We start from the raw sequence: 27,973 nt of genomic DNA on the forward strand, positions 1-27,973 counted from the left end.
TTAATAGCTTTTGTCTTGAGGAAATTCATGTGAAAACTTATGTAGAATTAACAAAATAATAATACACAGAGTGTTCAACTTAAGAAATAGAAGTAGCAACACCGCATTACTGACAGTATTTTTGAAAGATCAGATTTTTATGCTTAATCGACGTTGCCAAATTATCTAAAAAGTCTACTCTTTAAGAAAGCCCTGGCCGCAGTTCATTGTGAAACTTGTATACTTGCACTTTTATTGATTAAAGATAATTATTATTATAATTCCCATGTAGTAAAAATTGATGTATTTTTTATTTCCTTCACTCTTACTCCACCCATGGAACTCAATTAAATAATTTGATACTAACAAAAATCTTTACATCCTAACATGAATGAATAACTTACTACTTCTCTCATCATCTTGGTCGTCAGGAAACAAGTCAACAACAGGGTCGGATTTCTCTCGACTCCTTCCCTCACCACCCGGACCTTCCTCTTGGTCCTGGTCGTACTTGCATACCGACCTCATGAATTCGAGATGGCGTTTCTCCTCTTCTAGTTGGGCCACTGTCTATATAGGACATTAATAAATAATTATCGTATTGACTGGATAATTTATAATCATTACTTACTTGTTCGCTAGCCTGAAGTCTTTGCTGCGTCGACGCCAGTTCATCACGGAGCCAAGCGTTTTCCTGAACTAATCTGCGGACCTGAGCTCTTAGTTTTTGCTTTTCTGCCTCTACGATTTGCAAATGGTTTGCTAGGTGCATAATCACCTGAAAAGGGCAATGATTTGTTATTTAAATAATCAGACTGAATTTAGCCATTTTCGATCCATTTCAATTTTGCCTGTACTCTCAAAAGTATTAGAAAAAATAATGGAATATCAAATCAATTGATTTTTAAACAGTAATAGAATTCTTCTGGATCTGATAGAAACAATCTGGTTTTAGATTGGGATTTAGCTGCAATACTGCTCTTTGTGACATAATAGATGATATAGTGAGTACTCATGATCAAAACCAAGCAACTGCTTTGGTTCTATTAGATTAACTAAAGCGTTCGAAATCACAAGTTGCTAATCGCGATTTTAAAACATGTTGGTTTTGAGGAAACCACTTATAATCTTGTTTTTTCATATTTAACTGATAGGTTTCAAAGGGTAGTTGTAGAGGATATATTTTCTAATTTAGAGCGGGTAACGGTAGGCGTTCCTCAGGGTTCAATATTGGGACTTTGTTTTATAGTATCTTTAGCACAAATATCGTAAAATCCCTGCAATACTGTCAGTATCATCTATACCCTGATGACACGCAAATATACAAGTCTTTTCCCATTAATAACTCTATTAATGCAAATGCTGATATCAATTAAAAAAGCATTTTCAAAACTAATTTATGCACACAAAATTGATATTTTTCGAATTCGAACTGTCTATGCCAGCGGCTTGTTCTCATCACCTACATCACGAAAACACCGGGTTATAACGGGATTCGAACAGAACTAGGGGAATGAGAGCACTTTGAAGTTTCGGAAAAAAGTCATTTTACGACCTCGTTTTTGAGCCTAAAAATGGGCTCTAAAAATGCGAGATCTCGGCTAATATGAGAGCTACGAACTAGTGGATGGTCTCGTTAGATTCAGAAGGACAAAACTAAGTCAAAACCGTTGGAATTTTCCCGATAGCATCTATAGAAGCCGAGAAATCGATCTCCAAAGTTTGGGATTTTTCATTTTTCGGGTACCCCCCCGTATCGAATTTTTTCACCAAAAATTGATATTTTTCGAATTCGAACTGACTATACCAGCGGCTTGTTCTCATCACATACATCACGAAAACACCGGGTTATAACGGGATTCGAGCTGAACTAAAGGAATGAGAGCACTTTGAAATTTCGGAAAAAAGTCATTTTACGACCTCGTTTTTGAGCCTAAAAATGGGCTCTAAAAATGCGAGATCTCGGCTAATATGCGAGCTACAACCTTGTGGATGGTTTCGTTGGATTTAGAAGGACGTAACTAAGTCAAAACCGTTGGAATTTTCCCGATAGTGCCCATAGAAGCCGAGAAATCAACCTCCAAAATTTGGGATTTTTCATTTTTCGGGTATACCCCCCCGTATCGAATTTTTTCACCAAAAATTGATATTTGTCGAATTCGAACTGACTATATCAGTGGCTTGTTCTCATCACATACATCACGAAAACACTGGGTTATAACGGGATTCGAGCAGAACTAAGGGAATGAGAGCACTTTGAAAATTCGGAAAAAGTCACTTTTCGATCTCGTTTTTAAGCCCAGAAATGGGCCCTAAAAATGCGAGATCTCGGCTAATATGAGAGCTACGAAATAGTGGATGGACTCGTTGGATTCAGAAGGACAAAACTAAATCAAAACCGTTGAAATTTTCCCGATAGCAACCATAGAAGCCAAGAAATCGACCTCCAAAGTTCGGGATTTTTCATTTTTCGGGTATACCCCCCCCCGTATCGAATTTTTTCGAGAAAAATTGCTTTTTTTCGAATTCGAACTGACTATACCAGCGGCTTGTTCTCATCACATACATCACGAAAACACCGGGTTATAACAGGATTCGAGCAGAACTAAAGGAATGAGAGCACTTTGAAGTTTCGGAAAAAAGTCATTTTACGACCTCGTTTTTGAGCCTAAAAATGGGCTCTAAAAATGCGAGATCTCAGCTAATATGCGAGCTACAACCTTGTGGATGGTCTCGTTGGATTCAGAAGGACAAAACTAAGTCAAAACCGTTGGAATTTTCCCGATAGCATCTATAGAAGCCGAGATATCGACCTCCAAAGTTTGGGATTTTTCATTTTTCGGGTATACCCCCGCGTATCGAATTTTTTCACCAAAAATTGATATTTTTCGAATTCGAACTGACTATACCAGCGGCTTGTTCTCATCACCTACATCACGAAAACACCGGGTTATAACGGGATTCGAGCAGAACTAAAGGAATGAGAGCACTTTGAAGTTTCGGAAAAAAGTCATTTTACGACCTCGTTTTTGAGCCCAAAAATGGGTTCTAAAAATGCGAGATCTCGGCTAATATGAGAGCTACGATCTTGCGGATGGTCTCGTTGGATTCAGAAGAACGAAACTAAGTCAAAACCGTTGAAATTTTCCCGATAGCATCCATAGAAGCCAAGAAATCGACCTCCAAAGTTTGGGATTTTTAATTTTTCGGTTATACCCCCCCGTATCGAATTTTTTCACCAAAAATTGATATTTTTCGAATTCGAACTGACTATACCAGCGGCTTGTTCTCATCACCTACATCACGAAAACACCGGGTTATAACGGGATTCGAGCAGAACTAAAGGAATGAGAGCACTTTGAAGTTTCGGAAAAAAGTCATTGTACGACCTCGTTTTTGAGCCCAAAAATGGGTTCTAAAAATGCGAGATCTCGGCTAATATGAGAGCTACGATCTTGCGGATGGTCTCGTTGGATTCAGAAGGACAAAACTAAGTCAAAACCGTTGAAATTTTCCCGATAGCATCTATAGAAGCCGAGAAATCGACCTCCAAAGTTTGGGATTTTTCATTTTTCGGGTATACCCCCCCGTATCGAATTTTTTCACCAAAAATTGATATTTTTCGAATTCGAACTGACTATACCAGCGGCTTGTTCCCATCACCTACATCACGAAAACACCGGGTTATAACGGGATTCGAGCAGAACTAAAGGAATGAGAGCACTATGAAAATTCAGAAAAAGTCACTTTTCGATCTCGTTTTTGAGCCTAAAAATGGGCTCTAAAAATGCGAGATCTCGGCTAATATGAGAGCTACGATCTTGCGGATGGTCTCGTTGGATTCAGAAGGACAAAACTAAGTCAAAACCGTTGAAATTTTCCCGATAGCATCTATAGAAGCCGAGAAATCGACCTCCAAAGTTTGGGATTTTTCATTTTTCGGGTATACCCCCCCGTATCGAATTTTTTCACCAAAAATTGATATTTTTCGAATTCGAACTGACTATACCACCGGCTTGGTCTCATCACCTACATCACGAAAACACCGGGTTATAACGAGATTCGAGCAGAACTAAAGGAATGAGAGCACTTTGAAATTTCGGAAAAAAGTCATTTTACGACCTCGTTTTTGAGCCTAAAAATGGGCTCTAAAAATGCGAGATCTCGGCTAATATGAGAGCTACGAACTAGTGGATGGTCTCGTTGGATTCAGAAGAACGAAACTAACTCAAAACCGTTGAAATTTTCCCGATAGCATCCATAGAAGCCGAGAAATCGACCTCCAAAGTTTGGGATTTTTCTTTTTTCGGGTATACCCCCCCGTATCGAATTTTTTCACCAAAAATTGATATTTTTCGAATTTGAACTGACTATACCAGCGGCTTGTTCTCATCACATACATCACAAAAACACCGGGTTATAACGGGATTCGAGCAGAACTAAAGGAATGAGAGCACTTTGAAGTTTCGGAAAAAAGTCATTTTACGACCTCGTTTTTGAGCCTAAAATGGGCTCTAAAAATGCGAGATCTCGGTTAATATGAGAGCTACGAACTAGTGGATGGTCTCGTTGGATTCAGAAGGACAAAACTAAGTCAAAACCGTTGGAATTTTCCCGATAGCATCTATAGAAACGGAGAAATCGACCTCCAAAGTTTGGGATTTTTCATTTTTCGGGTATAGCCCCCCGTATCGAATTTTTTCACCAAAAATTGATATTTTTCGAATTCGAACTGACTATACCAGCGGCTTGTTCTCATCACCTACATCATGAAAACACCGGGTTATAACGGGATTCGAGCAGAACTAAAGGAATGAGAGCACTTTGAAAATTCAGAAAAAGTAATTTTTTTGACCTCGTTTTTGGGTGCAAAAATGGGCTCTAAAAATGCAAGATCTCGGCTAATATGAGAGCTACGACCTTGTGGATGGTCTCGTTGGATTCAGAAGGACGAAACTAAGTCAAAACCGTTGGAATTTTCCCGATAGCATCTATAGATGCCGAGAAATCGACCTCCAAAGTTGGGATTTTTATTGTTCCCGTATGTTTATTCGTTATTCGACACTTTATACAGATAATTTCTATTAGTTAAAAGAATTATGGTCTGATGTATAATACAGCAAGAATGTAATAGGTACGTATCAAGCTTTTTATGGCAAAATCCTTGGTATGCCCCAAGAATCTGTTCTCTCTTTCTTCTTTATATAAATGATTTTCCAGAACTTTTTACTAATAGCTAGAAAACTGAATGCCTTTTAAGAGAGAGAACGGCTCAGGCTATATGGTATTTGAACCTAAATAATTATAGTAGTTTTTTAATTGGAAATTCGTATAATTTACCCATCTGTACTATGTAATATTGTTATTATACAAATTATAATAATTAAAATTGTTTTTATTAAATAACTTCACTCTTTAGTGACCAAAACTTAAATGCATTTTATAAACCAAATATTTATCTCAGACTCTTTTATCGAAACCCATAAAAATAATTCCCGAGGGGAAACGCTAAGTGTAAACCGTATTTGGTTACTTACGGTACCGCTGAGCTAGCTTTAGTTTTGTAAATATCCTGGACCTCTGATAAATTTTATCTTAATGACTAAGAAAAATATTTCAATTCTTTAGAAAATAAACAGGGTCTTACAAAATAATGGCTTAAAGATTGAAAGCGCTTTGCTAATTAAAAAAACCCTCGACATACATTTGGTTTGATTTCTTTGAGCGACACCGCCATCTTCCTATATTTAAATAAATCTGTGTTAAGACCCACACTCTATTAAGCAAAATAACACAAATTATCCAACCGATGTAAATAATGGCGCATATTCCTAATTAGGATTTCCCACGTTTTCTTCGTTTTGTCGCGTCACCGTCGTTGCTTTAAAAGAGTGAGTCATCGGCGATCAATGAAAGCCACGCGAAAGTCTGTGGGAATTTAAATTTGGCCACGGAGACGTTTATAAATAAGAAAAGAACTGCTTTAACTCTCAGTGATGGCATTTTTTAAAAAAAAAATCTTGTAATAACCATCAGGTGCAACCGACTGGCTAATATTGAATGTCTTGCTATCACGACTGTTTCTATTTATTTATTTACTATTCAAGGTACAAAAAGCGGTTAGTAGAATGAAATAAAAGTAATACATAAAAGTTGACCCTAAAGTTTCACAGTTAAATACAATATAATAAAATAACCCTGACTACACTAAAATTATGAGATATTTTAATTAAGATAATTAAATTCATATGGTACAGTCACTCATATATTAGTGACCTGTCCTTACCTGCATTTAAATAAAACATATGGACAGTTTATTTTATTAATCATTACGTTGTGACCAAACTTCAGAGAACATTGAGACTCTATTTACTATTTTAGTCATCATTTATCACAAGGACCATCCATCTTCAAATTACCATCAATAAACACAAATGATCTTAAGTATTTAGCCACAAAGAACTTGGAATAAGGATTAGTGTCAAAGATGTAATTGATCAAATTTATACGATTTTCATAGAAGACTCTCTTGACCTTGTTGGTAGGTATACATATACTCCGCCTGTAACAATATTAGTTTAACCCAACAAACCCTAAGCATAAATTTCATTTAAAGACGCTTCTGGTATATTATAGAAAACTGTCATCATACCTTTTCTAGTTTTTGTTCTTAAGCTGCGACAATTTTGATAATATACAGGGTGTTTTTTTTCATATTACGACAAATTTAGAGGCGTGTTCCTTGGACGAAATCAAGCAAAAAAGTTCCTATGAACATATGTCCTAAACGTCTAAGATTTTACACCTTTGGGTGATAAAGTTAAAAAAACACTGGTAACCATTGCCTGGTCATGCGCACAAAAAGTGACAGTTGAAATCCTCACATTCGTGGCTCCCGATCATGCCACCTATCATCTGTCACTTGTCACAAAACAAAATGGCGGAGCGTCAAATGTTTTAATCTTAGGGCGCCATTTTGTTTTTGATTTGAATATGACAAGTTACTAGACCATATTAAAATGATGCAGCCACATCCACGAACTTAATAAATAAATATACATGGACTGCCAATTCGATGAAAAGTAAATTACCACTACTAGGTGGCCGCCATTTTGCGTGATTGTGTCCTTTCGATGTTGGTCACTCTGACAAATTTCAGTTGTGCCAATTATAGGGAAACAAAACAATTAAAGTTTTTGAGAGGTTATGTTTTCAAATACAAAATTACATTTAGTTAAGTATTTCAGATACTTGCGTTAAATCTGTCATTTTTCTTGTACTTCTTCGTTAAAATTTATGAAATAAAGTAATCCTCACCTAAAATGAGACAAGGTTTCAATTAACTTGGGATTTCAATGAATTTATTTCATTATTCCTGATAATCTTGTATCTTATAAATCTAAACCTAAGCTTGAATCTTAAAAATCCTAATACCATGAAAATGATGATCTTCATTTAAATTTTTGCTTGTATTTACTTAACAAATTCAGTTAAAAACACTTTTATTTTCCTTCTATTTTTACTTTCCTTCTATGTACAGTGTTTTCACATTAATAGGTACAACCATCTACAGGGTGTTTCGGAACTATGGGATCAAACTTCTAGGGGTTATTCAGTGCAACAGAAGAAAACATTTGGCTATAGGAACCCATGTCCGGAAAAGTATCACACGGCACTAGGGCCCTAAGACGTATTAAAATTTCCCTTTTGTACATAATAGAATCACAATAATTGTTCAAAATTTTTTCCTCCGACCTGAATACACCGATTTAACCGTCGCACATGATTTCAGCGGAGTTGAATAAATTTGATACTACTACAATTCGTCCAATTAAGTCTTGTCCTATTTTTACTGAAGTTTAGTAGACCAAAGACTGTACATGTCCCCACGGGAAAAAATCTAGCGACGTTAAATCGGGTGACACTACTCCACCTCTGGCAATCTAACGGTGCCCAAACCGTTGAGCCAAATCTTCACCTGTACAGCAAAGTGAGCCGACGCTTCATCAGACGCTTTCGAACGTTTATTGAAAAGTTTTTCTGAAATAACTTTTCCTTCAAGAAAAGCACGTAAATCGGTCGTTGCTAAGCGTTCAGACCGACGTTCAAATTCAAATTCAAAAACTTTTTATATATCCCAAAATAAATTACACTTCATTTTTAAATATAACAATAATCTCGGTTGATGATAAATAAAGGACTACCCTGCGATTAATAAACCTATTCACAAGTCTGGAACTTATTTTCAGAAATGTGTAGAGCGCCCCAAAAACTAAAACCTATAAAAAACTAAAACCTAAAGAAAAAAAAATCACTATTTATACTTAACAATAAAGTTAATAATTTTCAGTTTATGACAATAATTTTTGTATCCGGTCAAGCACAAGAACCCCCCATAGGTCACTAGGAGAATAGCACTAATAATTCATTATTATTTATAAATTGGACTGACAGAGAACGCACAGATCTAGCCACAAATAGTCAGATAATTTCAACATTTTCTCACATTTTCATTAAATTGTACGTTGCTCTTGCAAAAGTTTATTTTTAATGTATTTTAAAAAAGGTAGATATTGCTAAAGTTTTTTTTTTCAATTGGAATATTGTTTCATATTTGAGGTGCAACAAAAGCAAAGGATTTTTGGAAATTTGCAGAACGGTGTTGCGGTACAAGAAAATTGCCATTATAGCGAGTTTGGTGATAGTGATCTCTAGATATGAAAAGTTGATATAAATACGGACGTTGCTGATATTTTCTATGAAAAATTGCATATTCTTCGTCCCAAACATGGCTATCCCTACTATTAAAAATAGCATCTCTTGTGAAGAAGGCTTCATCGGTCACTAATAGCGAAATCTATTCAGAAAAAATGTCGCACGAGTGCGGAACCAGGGTGAAATTTACAAACTATTGGTGAAATTAGTACAGGTTTGTAAAACTCATTAAGGCACCAAGGTGGCACTTTTTGTCGTGAGTGCACCCAGCTATAGGAGGTCACAGTTCCCATCCCGTAAGTAGAAAACATGCCGGTTATTATTTAGGGAATTTGGTAAATAATTCCATGTAAGTAAAACTTAATTTTATGGGAAGGTAACGTAAACAACAAACAAACCTCAACTAACAACAGCCAATTTTTGAATTTTTCGATCAAGGCTAAATCCAAAAACCACCATTGGCAATGCAACAGTGCGGCTTTTTACCTGAACCGAACCAGGGTCGGTGCCGCCCTAGTGGCATAATTTTTTTTTGCCTATGGATTTCGCTCTAAGGCGATATGGAATGTAGCTACAGAAAACAATCTCTGTTATCATTTTTAAAGATAACAACACACAAGCGCCTGTAAATTTTTTTTATTAAACATTGAGATTGACATTTTGAACAATTGCTGGGACGATATCATGTACAAAAATTAAATGCTATTTAGGCAATTCATCATCTTTTTAAATTTTAACACGTCTTAGGGCCGTTGTGCCTTAGTGACACTTTTTCGGACATGGGTCACTCTACTAAAATATTTTCTACTGTTGCAGTGAATAACTCCTAGAAGTTTGATCCCATAGTTCTCAAACACCCTGTATAAATATCAAAATATACATGAGTATGAGGGTTTGTAATTAGCAAGGGTTTATATAGTAAAAATAAACAACTCTATATATTATTCTATCATAAACAACAGAGACAAGTCACAATAATTCGGTTTTGAGAAACCGTTGAGTGAACCAAATACGTTTAAGTAAGGATGGTGATACATTTATCCACGTAGAAAATAAGGAGGAAGCTATATCGCCTGAAGTCGATATACCCAAGCGTCGTTTACAAATCACCAAAAACTAGCCAATCCGCTATACCCACACGTCAAACGTCAACTTCATCACCGTTATTTAATATATTTTTAGTTGGCAACACTGAAAATGTTCAGAGTGACCAACACCAAAAGGACACAACCACTATAAAAATGGCGGCCACTATCATTTTTGGGTATCGTGGCCATATGCATTAACAGTCCAGGTATATTTATTAAGTTCGTCCATTTTGCTTTTTTCTAGGCTGCTCATGCGCTGGAAAATTGAATATCTAGGCGCATGCTCTCAAATATTGCGGGAAAAACAATGATTTTCAAAATGTTCAATATGGGGACCTGATTTTATGATGTAGAGGTTAGATCACTTATTGTCCTAATATAAACGGTTTATTTTATAAAATAATAATTTATTTAAGAGATTGTTTGTTATATGCCTATAAGGTTTAATTATACATAAAAGGTCCAGTGCTAACTCACACCACTCAAAATAGAAAAAATTAAACGTTTTTTCTCTTTAGCTCAAATTATACTGATAAACCGATCTTTCTTTAACAAACGTTGCCAACGAATTGAACAAATCGTTAGTAACAATCTAATAATTAAATGAAAATTCTAAACATTTACACAGTCCGTTCATCAGTTACCTGGGCGTCTCGCATCAGAAAAGCCTACGGCACCGATCTTTATATTATAAAAAAAATCTGGTTTACGAATTAGATTAACATTGTTTATGATGACTAAGAAGGCCTATCTAGGTCAATTATATTTTAAGGAACTTTCTGTTTTATAAGGCCATGTCAGACAGACTAGAATAGTGAGTAAACGAATGTAATATTATGTACAATCTTTAATAAACACAAGGGGCTACAAATAATTTTTGTAGAATTAAACAGATGTGAAAACAGACCCAAAATATGTTGCAACATTCAAAGTGGCGGATGAGCACCATCTTAAATCTACACCAGATCAAAGAGTAAAGGGGTCATTGTATGTAAAACGCTTGACACTTAAGGATTCTAATATGGCATTAAAAACAACAATTAATTAATTGATTTAAACTCCCAGTAGTTCCAATATGATTTTGGGGTAGAAATAATGAGATTAGTGGCCACTAGATTGTCTCTTTCTACCGCAAGTTGAGTCGATTCGAGTTCTCCAAGTATATCAAATATACTGTAAAGTGACCTCCTTCCTTCAATACCTCATACAGACCTGGAGAACGGTTATCCAATTATCAACTTATGATTCCTCTATCACCACCACTGAAATCAAGATTAACCGAGGGATTTTCCCAAGGGGGTTCTCTAAGCCCTAGTGTCTATGACACTGAATAGAACTGGAGTAGGTTGTTCTAGTGTGAAGATTTTGAACTCGGCATTTAACATAAAAAAAAGGAATAGTGTAAGGTTTCTCTAGATATGTGTAGCAAGGCATTCTTGAACTATTCTATGCTGGAGTTGCTCTAGTGACTCAGGTTTTAGGTGACCCCACTAAAAGACATTAAGAGGCATATAGGTCCGGGGATCTAGGTGGCCATTCAATAGGACCTCTTCTTCCAATCCACTGATTAGATTTAGATCATCTAACCATTGCCTAATGGGAACTACATAATGATGAGGTGCTCCATCCTGTTGGAATTGTAGTAAGCGTTCTTCTAAAAAAAATAAAATTCCATGTATTTCCCGCTGATTTTAATTAATTCCCGTACTATTATTAGTGGTTAGAAAAATATCTGTAGCATTTTTAGCATACATGTCGCCACTTAAATTTCTGGAGGTACTGGGTACGTCCTTCTCTAAATAGGTGTGGATTCTCGTCATTCTAGTAACGACAGTTTTGCTTACTAACATGCTCATTTAAATAAAAGGTACCCTCATCACTGAAGCAAATGTTTTAAACTAGTCGAGGTTCCGCCGTAGTTATTTATTTGACAAAACCTGGATAAGGTTTGAAAATGTGGGTTTTGGAAAAAACTGCCTGGAAGAAAGAAAAAAATTTATCTAATGTAGAGCTTTTTGATATAATTAAAAAAAGAACACATTTCTTCCAGGAGTTCTAGGCAGTTAAAGCCTGAAATTTTAACATGCACATGTGGTTGCTTTGGGAGAAACTGTCTGGAAAAAATAGTAAATTCTTCCTAATATAAAGCTTTTTAATAAAAATGTAAAAAACATTTCTTCCAAGTAGTTAAAGTCTAAAAACATGGGTGCTCTGGAAAAACTGCTTCGAAAAAATAGTAAATTATGTCTTCACTTTGAAAATTTAAAGAATCATCCAGGTAGTTGAAGTTCAAAAATTTCCTTGCTCTTCCAGGAGGGAGTTAAAAATTCGATCTAATATAAGGACTTTAACTGCCTGCATGTTTTTTTTTAAATTTTCAATTAAAGTTTGAAATCCTCTAGAGATGCTCTGTGAATAACTGCCTGGACGAATGAAATTGAAAGTCCTGTCTAGTGTGAAGATATTTAACTCAACATTTTATAGTGTGGACTGTTAAGATATTTAATGTGAACTCCGAAGATATTTAATGCGGAAGTCCTCATGTGTTCGACATTATTTTTTTATATACAGAAGGCACTATAAAAGCAGATGAAATATGAATCGTATGAATAGTAGCTCTGCAATCTTCCCTATCGCTCAGATGACATATAAGCCCCCTCTGAAGACCATAAAACCAGGCATAAAGAATGTGATGAACCATGCCAGGTAAAAAATTTCAAAATATGTTTTGTACATGCTATCCCTGCTAAAGGTTCCCAAAGCAACCTAAAGTCCAAGTTTTCAGGAGTTGTCTCCATTCAGGATGTTGTTATACGTTCCTCAGGGATAATACCACAGCCTCTATCAGTATCTCCAGCAACTCCAAGTCTGCTGATTCTTGTAAGTGTGCTTCAATCTACACCGCCTGATAATATTAGGAAGGCATATTGCATGGTGAAAATCGGAATTGTATGTCGGCCATCTAGACAAAATTGAGAGAAATGACGGTGTTGACATTGTCTGATAGATCATCTTTGTTATATAATTTGTGTTTATTCTCTTTTCAGTTTTTAATATTATAGTTTCAAGATATGTTATTATTACGATTAAATAATAAGGTTATTAGATTAAATGAAATCTGATTTTCCGCCTTAATTTGGCCACGCCTTTCTACCATTTTGATTGGTCCAATTAGGCACGTCAAACTGTCAAGTGAGTTACAACAGTTTAGCAGGCGAGAGGACGGCTAGATGATCTGTCAGAAGAATTTCTATATCAGTTTGCATGCAACCATCATTTCTCTATACTTTTGTGCATCTTTGTAAAATTATTCCATAATTTAATCCCTGTGATAATTGAACGAGCACACCCTTCGAACGTACGAGGAATGATCAGTATGTATATATTTTGCTATTCATTTCTATGCCTAAATACAGTTTATTGATCATGTGATGGGAGTATTTTAAGCCATTCGGATTGATTCCGTTTATCATGCTGCTATCAAATAAACTTATCGACGTGCATAAAATTCGATTCGGCCACTCGGCTTAATTTTAAGACACAAACGTAATTAGTTATATAGAATCGATTGTCTTCGTCCGTAAAAGAAATTCCGTAGAAATCTCCTGAGTAATCAAGCGAGCGTCCTCTCTTTGATCGACTCCCTCGGTTCGAGATACGGTTCGTGGCCATTTTCACTCGTATCGACAGAAAGTAAAAAAAGAACACGAACACGGTATTGGTTTAAAGGGGACTTTATAGTTTATTTCCATCCTATTGCTATAGAATTTTCCATCTATAATCCATCCTAGTATATTTTTTTTATTTTGTAATAAAAGCAGTTTTTCCCTAAGAACCGGCCGATAGGAGGAGGTAACTAATAGCACAGAAATAAAGCACCACGCTTATGGTCGCTCACTCTTTTAATATTAAAAGAAAAAAAAAACATTTTGAGCAGAATTCATCTGAATCTAAGTATATCGGGGTTAATTATAGAACACTTTGAAATCTCTTTCGTGCTGAAAATCACTTAAGGCCGTTCTCGCATGCCTGAAAGTCGATCTAAGTGGTTTTATTTTGAAACAGTAATAGGCCCTAAAGGTGTACTCGACCCGATCGCGAAAGCTCTATGGCGTTTTAACATGCAAATGTTATTAAAAAAATGTGTTTTTGGAAATAATAAATAAGAAACCAGTAGTAGAAAACTAATTTTATACTATTGGCTTTGCTTGCTTGTCTCACCTCATTACCTCCAGTAATATTAAATAATATGTGCTAGACTTTTCATCCCTTAAAACTTTGTAACCTAACACCATTATGGGAGGGGCATGAAAATCAAATATACGTATAATATTAATACTCAACCTTATCATCAACGGAGCCCAAGGCAAATAAATTATCCCAAGCCTTTTAATCAGCATTTAAATCTTTTAAAAATAAATCAAGATTAAAATGTACATAATTTCTAAAAGTGCTGACATGTAAATAATCCATTGGGAATACTTTACAAAGATCCGCCAGAGAAGCATTCGAAATAACTATGATATCCAGCAGGGTGCTAAAGCCATTATTTATTCTTGTAAATTAAGCATTTGTGTGTCTTAAATCAACTATTTTAGTCTGCGCAGATGTCTGCATTATAGTCACCTCCAAATACCACACAGGTAATACATATCATACTATTAGAGCAAAATTCATTTCAACAAAGAATTTGAATTCTGCATTACTTTTTCTAAACTTAGAAATTTGTATTTGTTATTTGTGTATCGTTCTCCAGCTGTTAATTGTAACACCTTTTTTATGATTTCTCTCATTTTCAATGATTCTGAGAGGTAGTCATTTAGTTCTTCATGAACGTACATGACCTATGAATTCAGAAGATTGTAAATGTATAAATACAATAAAACAAGATACGTCCGGCAAATATCTTGGTGTCTACTTCGATAGATTCTTAAAATGGGACATACATCTTAATTATGTCACTACTAAAATTAGAATTTTAAATTTTATGAACTAAGAAACGTATTGTTCGCTGTTTTAATAAAATCAGTCTACTTAGCTTTGGGAGAGTCTCTTTTTTTAATTATGGTATAGTTTGTTGGGGTGCAGCATCACAATCTATCTGATACCCTCTCTCTCACCAAAAAGGATTTTCCATAGAACATCTTTTCAATAAATCTGGGCTCCTTACTGCTTTTCTGCTATAGATTGGCCATTTTTTGTTATAAAAAATAAACTATATTGTCATCAGTTAATTCAGCCTCGATAACCATCACAAAATTATCGTTCCACGCAAAGGCACACTAATTATGTGGGTACAATATTTATTAACTTAGTTCCAAGGAATTTGTACTCTGATTAACTAAAGAAAAATAAATGCATTATAAAAAATTGGATAAGGTATAATTTCGGTTAAATTACTTATGCGATATCATGGTTATAACTTATCTGTGCAGTGTATTTTTCTAAATTTAGTTACTTGTTAACGCCTACTTATTTAGCGTAGTTTAGAATAATAATGAAATGTCTAGAGATAGTTTAAAATTCTTACTTTTATGATTAATACTATTGATACAATTAGGCGCACATATATCCTCGGATACACACACACGGCCTAGGTAATACTAATGAAGTTGTACTTTTTCATTTTATAACTAAATAAAAAAACTAAATGTAAGGCTAAACCGCGTGATGCTTGTAATAAACAACATTGGCCATGTTCGTTGGCCACCTAGGACACCAGACCTAACCCTCTCGACTTTTATTTTTTAATTTACATAAAGAAAGAAGTTTATTAAAAAAAATACTTAAAATCTGCAAGATGCACACGTTCAGAATATAACAAGAAAAATGCTTTTTTGCGCTGAAATTATTATATAATAATCGGCACATTCTTAACTACTCGGTGAAAAAAAGTTTATGCGACACATTTTTTTTACTATGGTGACTTTATATATGGTCCATGTCTTACAGCTCTTGATAAACAGAAAATACAAAGGGTACAGAACGCATGCTGTCGATTGATATAAGGAATCAGGAAGCATGACCATATTACTCATAAAATTGTAGAATCTAACTGGCTAAATATGGAAAGCCGTAGAAAACAATATCTTTCAAATTTTCTGCATAAACTTCTCAATACCACTAACACCTCGAATACTCTTAAAAATAAATTTCTGCCAAGGACAAGCATGCATGGACAAAATATTAGAAACAAAAACAAATTCTCTATCCCGTTACATAAAAAATCAATATATAGAAGATCCTTCTTTATATAATGCAATCACCACACCTGATAAGTTTAAAATATTTAATATTAATAATATTAAATACAAAATGTGTTTGTTTTTATTTAATCAACAAACTCACCATGAATAAGAAAGGATTTATTTTTCTTACTAAAGACAAAAAGACACTTAAATGAGCATGTTGAAGTAATACTTTTATTTGTTTGTTAAATAAAAGACGTTTATTATTATTATTATTATTATTATTATTATTATGTGTGCTTAAGTGTGCTCAAAAATGTATTGAATAAGATAGCGATGTTTTTGCTTATTTATTGTAAATTAAGAAAGTTTACTTGATGTTATTCCTATATTTAAAAGCCGACCTGCCTAAATTTGCAAAACTTATTAATATCACTAAAACTTTGTTATTTTTAGGTAAATAAGTATAGTGTAAATACACTTTTTTATTGAGAACATTATTTTCTTTTGGTTTATGTAAAAATATACAGGAGACTCCATTTAACAAAAGTAAATTTTTCACATTTTCTCGAAAACGCGATTAGTGATCAATGTTTTAATCAGCAGAAAAAATACTACTAGCTAGTGCTAACTGAACCGACCCTAATCGGAGGCACCCTGTATAAGTTTCTAAGATATCAGTCGCCAGAAGTATATTAGCAAGTGGAAAACATGAAATATACAGGGTGTTTATTAATCGAGTGGATAATGGGGCATAACTCCTTTGAGCCAAACGGTTATTAGGGTTATTTATTGCAAGGCAAAGGTATATCTTTGCAAAAAATATACATAAAACTTCTGGACTATACCGCATAGATCCAAACAAGATTATCGTTGACAGCAGCCATATTATGGTTTTTTCCTTGATCTTTAGAGCAACAGTTTCTAATTTTACCTCGTAAACAATAGATTTTCTATGGAATAAACACTGAATACATGAATTACCTGAGCTTCTCCAATTCCTAACTCGATCATCTCCTGACTCTGATGGACCAAACTTTGTCGCTCCTGCGCTTCTGGTGCATCGGGAGCAATGTTGTGCAACAGACCGGCGTGCTCGCTGCGCAACGCCTCCAGACCCTGCGAAACGGTGCGCACGGCCGCCACGATCTCCTCCTGCGTCATGGCGGTCATCCTGCCCAAACTTTCGATCTTTTTGCTGTAAATTGAATAGAGAAAAATGTCGTAAAAAGCATGTAAGTAACGTAGTTTTGACATGAAATAGTGACTAAACTGGACAAGTACATCAGGTGTTGATTTGGGGATCAAAATTAAGAAAATAAAAACAATTTTTTCTTGCCAGCGTTTTGAATAATAAATAAATTATCCTCATCGGAATAAGAGAAGTATTAAAAATTCTGTAAGTGTGTTTTTTGTACATAAATACACTGTTTCCTTTCTAGTTTGAACCCGCAGTATGAATTAATTCGATTCAATGATTCGAAACATTGATAAGTGGTTGTTTTTTATTAATTTTTTGACCAAACCCTTAGAACACTAAATGCACTAGAATAAACATTGGCGTCTACACAAAAGGCAGATGCACGAACTTAATAAATATACCTGGACTGCTAAGGCAAATGGCCACCTTGACCAAAACTAACCGCTGCCTGGTGGCCGCTATTTTTATAGTGATTGTGTTCTTTTCATGTTGGTCACTCTGAACATTTTCAGTGTTGCCAACAAAAGATATAATAAATAAAACTAATGAAGTTGAAGACGCTGACGTTTGACATGCGATCGGTCATGAACATAAAAGTCGTCACTCCTACAGTGTCGTGCACTGTCTTCACTCATAAATAATGAAATCATATATATTATACAAAAATCATAGTTCAAAAATTAACGAAGGTGCCTTAAGGATAATGTCCATGTTCTAGAAAAAGCTTCTTCTCTAAAGAGTATATTATTCGTTAGGTCGCGAAACTGCCAGTAAATAGAAATTTTGAAAAACCTATACCATTTTTTTCTATACCTCTTCCCTGCCCATTTCAGTTGTTCCACTAAGTTGTTCAAAAATAGTTTATTCAATAATTGCTGAAAATACAACAAGTAAAAAAATTTATTAAATGAATAAACATTTAGTGCACATTTACAGTCTTGCGTCCTTCAGTCTTGCTCCAATAATTAGTGCTATGTAAGTTTTATCCTAAGTAATTCCATTAATTAACCTATACTAATCAATTTTAAAAATTATAAAATCGACAAGAACTAAACTACAACAAATATAAATAAAATAACTACAAAAACATATGTACACAATTAAAATAGTACTTATTAAAGAGCAACGTAAAATCTTCAATGAACATAAAACGACTAAGATAATATGACATAAGTACATAACGCGACTAAAATATTTGGTATGGATACAGGCACAAGAGGTTTTTATGCAAAGCTCGATTTTAACTTTCTATAATCAAAGTTCAAAATAAAGGCTTTTACTATTGTTGTTTAAAAACTTTTAAAATAAAACTATTAAAAAAAATATATTGGTTAGCTCATTATTTATGTTTTGTTGTGTAAACCATAAAGTACACATAGGTACCTTTTAGTTATATCATTTTACGTCGTTCATTCATCATCTGATCAAGTTCATTGACATTGTTTTTAAACCATATTCTATATTAAAACATGCATATGCGGCAGATATTAGAATTGTTGAAGTGCATGTCTGTAAGTTAATTGAAACTTTAAGATTTTTAATTCAGTCAGGGTCAGTCAGGGAAAAATATCACAACTAATGCAACTATCTTAAATTCTTAACTAAATGTAACCCTCTATTTAGTTTTTGTAAACGTAACCTCCCAAAAACTTAATTGTTTTGTTTCCCTACAATTGGCACCACTGAAATTTGTCACGCAAAATAGCGGCAACCTAGTAATGGACATTTATTTTTCAATGGATTGGGAGTCCAGGTATATTTATTAAGTTCCTGGACAGAGGGGAATTATTTTGTTCATAAACATGCTTAGTATTGTTGCCAATGATTATTCAACTATAAAAGAAGAAAATAAAGTGATATAATAAATGATGAAACTGAATTGAATACTTTTTTAGAAAGAGAAGAAAATCAGAAATTCGTTTAATAATCAAAACTATTTGCTTTGGCTTCTTTAAACAGCCAAATTTCCACACAGAAATTCTTTCGATAAAAATATTTGGCAACTGCGCTCGTTGTTTAGGTTTGCATGCTGTTCTCTTCGTATAGTACGTTTTTTAATTAATAATAAAATTAAAAACTTTCCTTTTGTTAAAAAATGGCAAAGAAGTCTGAAGTGGGTTACATATATTGGGAAAAAGAAAATTCAAGTCGTTTCTTTCACAGGCGAGTTAGACGTCATCCTTATAGGTTATAGGCTCTAGAGGTTTGCAAACATTTCAAATCCATTTAGATATTTATTATATATTATAAAAAAAGTGTTATCCAAAGCCTTTGCGAGTTACTGCCATTTTAATTTCTTGGTGCTCGATCAATTTAGGATCCAACGATTTTCCGATTTTTTTTTTTTTTTTGGTTTAATAGTAAGGGTACGATCTATAGACCATTTTAAAATTTAAAAAAATGGGTGGGCCATATTTTCTACTAAAAAATCAAAAAAGCTTATTATTAAATGATATCATTTTCAAAAAATTGCTATGCGAAAACTCCGATATGTCCATTTTTCACAATCTTCAGCAATAATGGCGTACTTGACAAAAATCTATGTAGGTAAAAGTTATTAACAAAGCTAAATTCTGGTCTTCATTTGAAATTTCTTTTAGGTTACTATAAACTACTTATATAAAAAAATCGACATTGAAATAAAACTTCAAATTAAACCATTTCACCTGACACCTTTATGTAATAAAATAATATCTAAAGGATGAAACCTAAGAAAATAGGTTCGCAATCCGACAACGCTGTAGTGATTAGTTTGATTCTCCTGAATAGGGTTATGTGTGGAAATATCAATATTCTGACAGTTAATTATAAACGTCAACGTTCCTAAATTAAATAATGCAATTTTATTTAATTAATATAGGAATAAAGTAAAAATATTTTAGATCAATATAAAAGTGATTAGCCCGCAAAATACTATAGTGTCCGTAAGTAAATAGGAGCGTAGAAAAATCGCCAGCCATATACAAACATAACATTTTGTTTTTTTTTTGTTAAAAAACGACTCATCCAAAAATATTTTTGTTTTAATATAATAGATTTAGGGTAAGCTTCCTAAATATACCAAAAAAAAGATTTAAAAATCGTAGGGCTGCAAATTGCTCAATCACTAATTTCTTTAACATGTTGACTTTTTAATTTTTACAAAAAAAAACCTTAATTTGTAACCACCATAAATCGATTTAGTTATTCATTGTTAATATCTGGACATAAAATTATCAAAATTTCTTGGGAATTCCAGGAGATCCGGGCATTATATCGATTAAATAACAGCGGGCGCGGACTATAAATAGAGCAGCCTCACTGACATGCAAAAAAATATGTGGCAACAACGGATACTTGCATTATAAACATGACGCATTCTACGTTGCCAAGTTGCTTTTTTTTCATAATTTTTTTTGTTAATAATATTTTTTTATTCAGAAAAGTATGTTAATTAGTTTCAAAGTATATGTTATTAGCAAATAAAATAAAATTTTTAAGCTGTTACAAAACACAATACATTAAAAAGATATTCAGTCAATTAAGAAAAATATATTATAGTGTATAAAAATTGGAAAATCCACTTGACCTCATGGTTTAAGAGATGGTGACACCTCACCTATTGCAGGCAGCTAGACTTATTCTAGGCATTCAATGTTCTAAGACCAAAACATTAAGACTTGCTGTAAATAGAAACAGGTGAGTAACTTGCATATGAAAGTGTTCGATGTATTAATAGTTTATTTGAAAATTATTATTACTGGTCTATATGTACAGGTTTCCCAAATTTGAGGGTGACCATTGGGATCGAAAATTGTAATTTATTTTTGTAGAAAGATTTTTTCAAATTACCCAATAACTTAACCGTCCTTGAATTCGGAACACCCTGTACAAACTATCACTATAGTCTCTATAGAAATCACAGTCGAAAGCATTAAACGGATATAATGTGACCAACAAAGATTAAAATTACTCTAAAAAGTTGGTTTCAGACATATTTTTTCGATGCTCCTTTGTAGAGTACTGACATTCTGTATACCTTTACGGCTTATGTCATTTATTTTCTGAACAAAGTAAAAATATTTAATATAAAATTCCCCATATTGGCAACGTCGGTGGCCAGAAGACAAGTGAAAACTTCATATCAATGAATTGCCATGTTGCCAAGGTATCTACAATTTCCAGAAACTATTAGATATGTGGTCGTTATAGACTGAGGCTGGTTAAGATCATTACGCAATGGTTATTAGTATAATGACAAGAAACGAAACAGATGCGAAAGACAAACATAAAGCTAAAAACTAAAAAAAAAAGTGAAAACTTACATCCTATATGCGTTAATGGTTTTAGACATGTTCCAGTATTCCTCCGTTCACCATTACCAAAAACTGACTACTGTACAAGTAACTTTTTGAGCTCTACTACAGTGGTTCAATCAGTCTTTGCGCAAAATACTATAATGACTTCAGTTAATCAAAGCTAATATCACAAATTCCAATTTAAACGTTACTAAGAAGCGATCGTTTGTTATTGCTACACTATTGAAAAGCTTACGTTTACAAGGTATAAAAATTATTATCGTGTGTTTATTTTTTTTGTTTATGTTTCACTTAATCTGAAACAAAAAGAAAACCTTTAGTTAAGGATATTTGTTTAATTCAAGTGTGTTTCAAGTGTTACAAGGTGATCATAAAGTTATTACAAATTCCCTGAAAATTACAGTTTGACTGACATTATTTTGAACTTTGCATAACTACTACAAAAATCTGATCCATTATTCTCCAAGAGACCAACATACGAAATTGACGAAAATAAAGAAAAACACAAAGTCATGGTCTCACAAATCACAGGCTACACGTGTTTCGCTCTAGTTAGAGCATCATCAGGCCTTTAAAAGCCATCCACACACTTCACAGTACATGAATAAAACCAACCAGGTTTATATAAATGTTGCGAGACCGTGACTGTGTTTTTCTTTGTTTTTGTCAGTTTGGCATAACTACGCCATTTTGTTTAGGATTTGAGTAGTGACACATCAGACTCAATTTTTGTCCAAGATGGCGCCTTTAAATTTAAAAACTGAAACTGTTTCTTTCAAAATTGTTTATCAACTGTTAAGTGCCCATATTAGAGCAAAAACAAAGTGAGAATCAGTGAAGGAGAGTGATAACGCGCTCACTGCATAACTGTATAATACTCCTATATAAGTTTATTTACATGATGTTATTGAATACTTTAATTATTTTAGTTAAAGAAAGTACAACTGTTTTTATCATTAAGGCTGAACCCAGAATGAAAATATCGAAAGAACATTCAATCAACATTACCCAATTCTGGCTCGGTATGTGGATGATACATTAATCACATAAAATAAAGGTGAAAATGATCCAAACATCTCTTCATCAACATTAGACCCAGAAACTGATTCAAGCCTGTCTTCTCTTGATGTTCTCTGAAGAAAGTCGACAGGAACAATGGTCTCCAGGAAGTGTGTATAGACATCATTAGAACACTCTCAGCTTTAACTATATGCAGTAAAAATATTATGAGAGATAGTGCAAGAGAAATGTATGCAGCTAGTTTGGAAAACATTAGTTACTACTACTTTTCCATCGACTACCACTTCATACATAAACATTACATTCATGCCTCAATAGAATTATAACCCTTAGTCTTTACACAATGCAAGGGTAATCATTAATCCCTTTATCCTTTACAGTTTTTTTTTTAAATAAACTTCACTTAACTATAATGTCTGTCCTTAATTTTTTCTTCCAATGTTCTGATGTTCACTAACTCAATCTTTAAATTTCTTCAAGAATTGTCGTCTCCTATTAGGTTATTATGAAAAAATATGTAAAATCTTTTACATTTCTCTTTTAAATTATTCAAAAATCTAAACTTTTTGTATATTGGGAGTTGTAAAAAGCCTTTGATAGGGTCAATGTATTTTGCTATGTAATATTTGGCTGGCTCAAGGCTTTTGTTGTGAACCAAAAATACCTAATGCTTGCAGATATTTGAGACTCCAGGTGCAATGTGAATAAGTTGTAGCCTAATACTAAGTCTATGTGACCACATAGTATTGATTACACATTAAATAGTATAATTGAGGCAACAAGGTACATAAGCCACATTCTACTGAAAATCGACATTTCTGTAGAAGGATTTAAAGGATGCAAGCCATGTTCAAAGTAATTCAATAAGAACTCAAATTATTTTTGAATAAATAAATTAATTGGAGAGAAACTTGATGCTATCTGAAAAAAAAGTATTGGATTGGCCTTCCCGATCACCTGACTTGAACCCTATAGAACATTTTTGGCCGCAGTGGGAAAACCAAATTAGAAAGTAGTTTTTTTTGTTTATATTTTAAAAATGGTTCCATACATTTCTTCGCCACATTAAGTATTTTTAAAGATGTGTTAAAGAAGAGTGTTTCCTATTATGACTAAAGAATTTATAAAACTTCTTTTGTACTATGAGTTATCGATTACCATTTTTGAATGTATTTTATTAGTAACAGAGAGTGTAGTTTAATTTTGACATGAAAAAGACATACCACCTTTAAAGTCCTTTTTCTTGAAAGTTGCTGAATAAGTACCTTGTTGCCTCGAGCACTTCAATTGTTCTACTTTGCACCAGGAATAAGAGATCTTGCAGTGAGGACATTTGAGACCAAGTTAACCTTTAATAGTCATATTGAAAATATTGTATCTAAAGTTTACAAGATGTTTGGATTTGAGTACTACTGTCATATGGTTTCCATGTTATGATGGAATGAAGACATTGAAGGATCCAAATCAAGTCAAATTGCGTGATGGCTATACTATAGAAGAGTTTGAATATGATCATATGTGGCAAGCTTTAAGTATGAAACATCATTTATAAGAATATAATCAAATTTCCTAAGTTATCTCCTTTGTTGAATTACGTTTTATTAGTTGTTGTCATAATTCTATTGTGAATTATTACATTACATCTTATATAGTAAACTAATGAGTATACATACATATATTGTAGTGCCTGAATCCTTCCAATCAAAGTCAGTAAACCAAGTGAACATATGCCTAAATGACCAAGTCTCAGTACACAAACTACCCTATCTAAATCTTACAGAATCAATGAAACCCTTTTAATGAAGTTGGATATGCTTAGTTCAGTATTCATAGATGTCTACAGTCGCAATTAAGTTTTTTCGTTATTAAACAATCCATTGGATGGTTTCAGAAAGTTGATTGCAGATAGGAGACAACTGATCGAAGAGGGTTGTGTCAGGGATATTGAAAACATTTATTAATGAAAAACTACCATGAGGTCAAGTTATTCAGGGATTTTTGCACTTGATCTAGCAAATGAGGATTCTGGAACATGATTGACAATAAACACTAAAACAAGGAGTTTTTGTTTTGACTATTAATTAAAGGACATCCTTAAACTATAAATTAAAAATTATTTAAAAAATAACTAAAATACAAAAATAGTAATTTTAACATAATTAGTTCAGTAGTTGGAATAACACTAGTACTGTCTAAGAAAAATAATTAAACTTCTTGCAAAAACGTATGAAAAATTACGTTCTAAAAATCAATCTAACTCTAGAAACAAATCTAATGTAAAAAAAGTCATGCCGAAACCTCTAAACGATCACCCCGAACACTCGTGCTTAAAAATACTTTAATACACACACCGAAAAGGGGATCAATTTTTAATATTCCAAACTGATCAATTTCGATGCAGCTACGTATAAGGCTTATGGCATTATATATAACTACACGTTAAAATAATCGAATTTTCCACCTATATCCAGATTCTTATCTTATTTTTAACGCAATCCCCGACCGATTTACTAAAGATTTATAGGATCTTGAACTACATTTTGCAATAAAAAAACGGCTTTTAGTTATAGAACTAAAAAAAAAAACTCGTCGAGGGTTACACACCAAAGGGCTGCCCGTAATCTACTGTCAGTCTGGGGGATGTTTTTACACACGGATTAATACGTACTATAATCTAGGGAATAGATGTACTATAGCAGGGGTAATTGTACAAGGCATTTATTTCTTCACTACTCTTATGAACTGCGATTGGGATGTTTTCATGGATTCACCCTTGATATATCAGGAAAGGTAATAGATTCTGTGCACATAAAAGATTTGTAAAATTACTAATTCAAATAGGTACTCGGGCTTGATATCCTTTAGGTACTTAGTAGATTTAAAGGGAAGTATAATGAGGCGTATTTAAGGAAGTAAATATTAATTATAATTAAGTATAAGTATTATTATTAGGTGATAGCTTTAAGATAGCCAAGTGCTAAATACACGTTTTTATTTATAGGGAAAAAAAAAATATATATATAGATATATATATATATATATTTTATATAGTGGAAACAAATCAGAGTGTATGTGTGTCCCAGATGGTTTGAGAAATCAATGGATCAAGCTTCGAGACAGAACAAGCTCTATCCAGTTAATGCTCATGACAATTTATAGACAAATCATTGACCTGTATTCTTTTACATGAAGTACTTTTTTACTTACAACAAAATTTAAATTACAAAAAGTTTTTTTTATTTTTGGTAGTAAATTAGAAATAGTGCATAGTTTTATTCTCTCTCGAGAGAGCACAAAGCCATCCAGTGAATATCTGTTATATGGGAGCTATTCAGATATGGGAGAGAACCTGTACTTAACATTTTTCGATTCAATTCTATTACAGATTAGGCACTTAAATATATTTTATACCATTTTAACAGCTATAATAAAACTTTGGAATTGGAGAAACAAAATGAATTAGCATGTCTAGATCTATCCTGTACATCGAAAATAATAATTTAAAAATTCAGTGGTAAACATAGGCATAGCTAGCATATTTATGTATCTCATAAGTCCTGTATATCGACTACTATCATTGGCTTTTGGATTAAGGCAAGTTTAGTTAAAATGAACTGTATAACTGTTGAAGCATTGTAAAGGGAAAATTCGCTTTTTAAGATGCATATTATAAACAAAGGATTATAAACAAAGGATTATATATATTAGGAAGATTATATATTAGGAAGAGAACTAACTATACCAGCGGATTGTTCTCATCAAGTAGATCACGAAAATACCGGGTTATAACAGTATTCGATCAGAAATAAGGGAATGAGAGCACTTTGAGAATTCGGAAATTGTCACTTTTTGACCTCGTTTTTGAGACCAAAAATGGGAATCAAAAATGCCCTATCTCGGCTATCGTAAAAGCTACGACCTTGCGGATGGTCTCGTTGGATTCAGAACGACGAAACTAAGAGAAAACTGTTGGAATTTTCCCGATATCTCCCATAGAAGTTGAAATATCGGTCTTCAAACTTTGGGTTTTTGCATTTTTCGGGTATACCCCCCCCGTTTGGATTTTTTTCAGAAAATTTTTTTTTTCGAATTCGAACTAACTATACTAGCGGATTGTTCTCATCAAGTAAATCACGAAAATACCGGGTTATAACAAGATTCGATCAGACATAAGGGAATCAGAGCACTTTGAAAATTCGGAAATTGTCACTTTTTGACCTCGTTTTTGAGGCCAAAAATGGGCATCAAAAAAGCCATATCTCGGCTATCGTAAAAGCTACGACCTTGCGGATGGTCTCGTTGAATTCAGAACGACGAAACTAAGAGAAAACCGTTGGAATTCTCCCGATAGCTCACATAGAAGCCGAGATATCGGCCTTCAAAGTTTGGGTTTTTTCATTTTTCGGGTATACCCCCCCGTTTGGATTTTTTTCAGAAGATTTTTTTTTTTCGAATTCGAACTAACTATACCAGCGGATTGTTCTCATCAAGTAAGTCACGAAAATACCGGGTTATAACAAGATTCGATCAGTAATAAGGGAATCAGAGCACTTTGAAAATTCGGAAATTGTCACTTTTTGACCTCGTTTTTGAGGCCAAAAATGGGCATCAAAAATGCCATATCTCGGTTATCGTAAAAGCTACGACTTGCGGATGGTCTCGTTGGATTCAGAACGACGAAACTAAGAGAAAACTGTTGGAATTTTCCCGATATCTCCCATAGAAGTTGAAATATCGGCCTTCAAACTTTGGGTTTTTTCATTTTTCGGGTATACCCCCCCGTTTGGATTTTTTTCAGAATTTTTTTTTTTTTTCGAATTCGAACTAACTATACCAGCGGATTGTTCTCATCAAGTAGATCACAAAAATACCGGGTTATAACAAAATTCGATCAGAAATAAGGGAATCAGAGCACTTTGAAAATTCGGAAATTGTCACTTTTTGACCTCGTTTTTGAGGCCAAAAATGGGCATCAAAAATGCCATATCTCGGCTATCGTAAAAGCTACGACCTTGCGGATGATCTCGTTGGGTTCAGAACGACAAAACTAAGAGAAAACTGTTGGAATTTTCCCGATATCTCCCATAGAAGTTGAAATATCGGCCTTCAAACTTTGGGTTTTTTCATTTTTCGAGTATACCCCCCCGTTTGGATTTTTTTCAGAAATTTTTTTTTTTCGAATTCGAACTAACTATACCAGCGGATTGTTCTCATCAAGTAAGTCACGAAAATACCGGGTTATAACAAGATTCGATCAGAAATAAGGGAATCAGAGCACTTTGAAAATTCGGAAATTGTCACTTTTTGACCTCGTTTTTGAGGCCAAAAATGGGCATCAAAAATGCCATATCTCGGTTATCGTAAAAGCTACGACTTGCGGATGGTCTCGTTGGATTCAGAACGACGACACTAAGACAAAACCATTGGAATTTTCCCGATAGCTCTAGACAAAACAGCAGAGCGTCAAAACCTGGCTCAGAACTA

At 33.7% G+C, this 27,973-nt stretch overlaps 1 protein-coding gene across 9 annotated transcripts in view; it reads right to left on the reverse strand.

The window, feature by feature from the left end:
• The window catches only part of LOC126744540 (kinesin light chain), a 73,519-nt gene that overhangs the window by 34,573 nt on the left and 10,973 nt on the right, over window positions 1-27,973 (reverse strand). For 4 of the 9 annotated variants that reach the window (XM_050451995.1, XM_050451993.1, XM_050451994.1 and 1 more), the window contains exons 2-5: window positions 21,476-21,765; window positions 16,955-17,168; window positions 611-757; window positions 384-549 (exon numbers count right to left, since the gene is read on the reverse strand). In XM_050451995.1, the coding sequence (XP_050307952.1) occupies window positions 384-549; window positions 611-757; window positions 16,955-17,168; window positions 21,476-21,504 (556 nt within the window). In that variant the 5' untranslated portion in view covers window positions 21,505-21,765. Of the gene's footprint in view, window positions 1-383; window positions 550-610; window positions 758-16,954; window positions 17,169-21,475; window positions 21,766-24,840; window positions 25,102-27,973 lie in introns of those variants that run through there. The other 5 variants (XM_050451988.1, XM_050451987.1, XM_050451990.1 and 2 more) reach the window with 5 other exon arrangements.

Source organism: Anthonomus grandis, chromosome 14 (assembly GCF_022605725.1).
Source record: "Anthonomus grandis grandis chromosome 14, icAntGran1.3, whole genome shotgun sequence".
Lineage (NCBI taxonomy): Eukaryota > Metazoa > Arthropoda > Insecta > Coleoptera > Curculionidae > Anthonomus > Anthonomus grandis.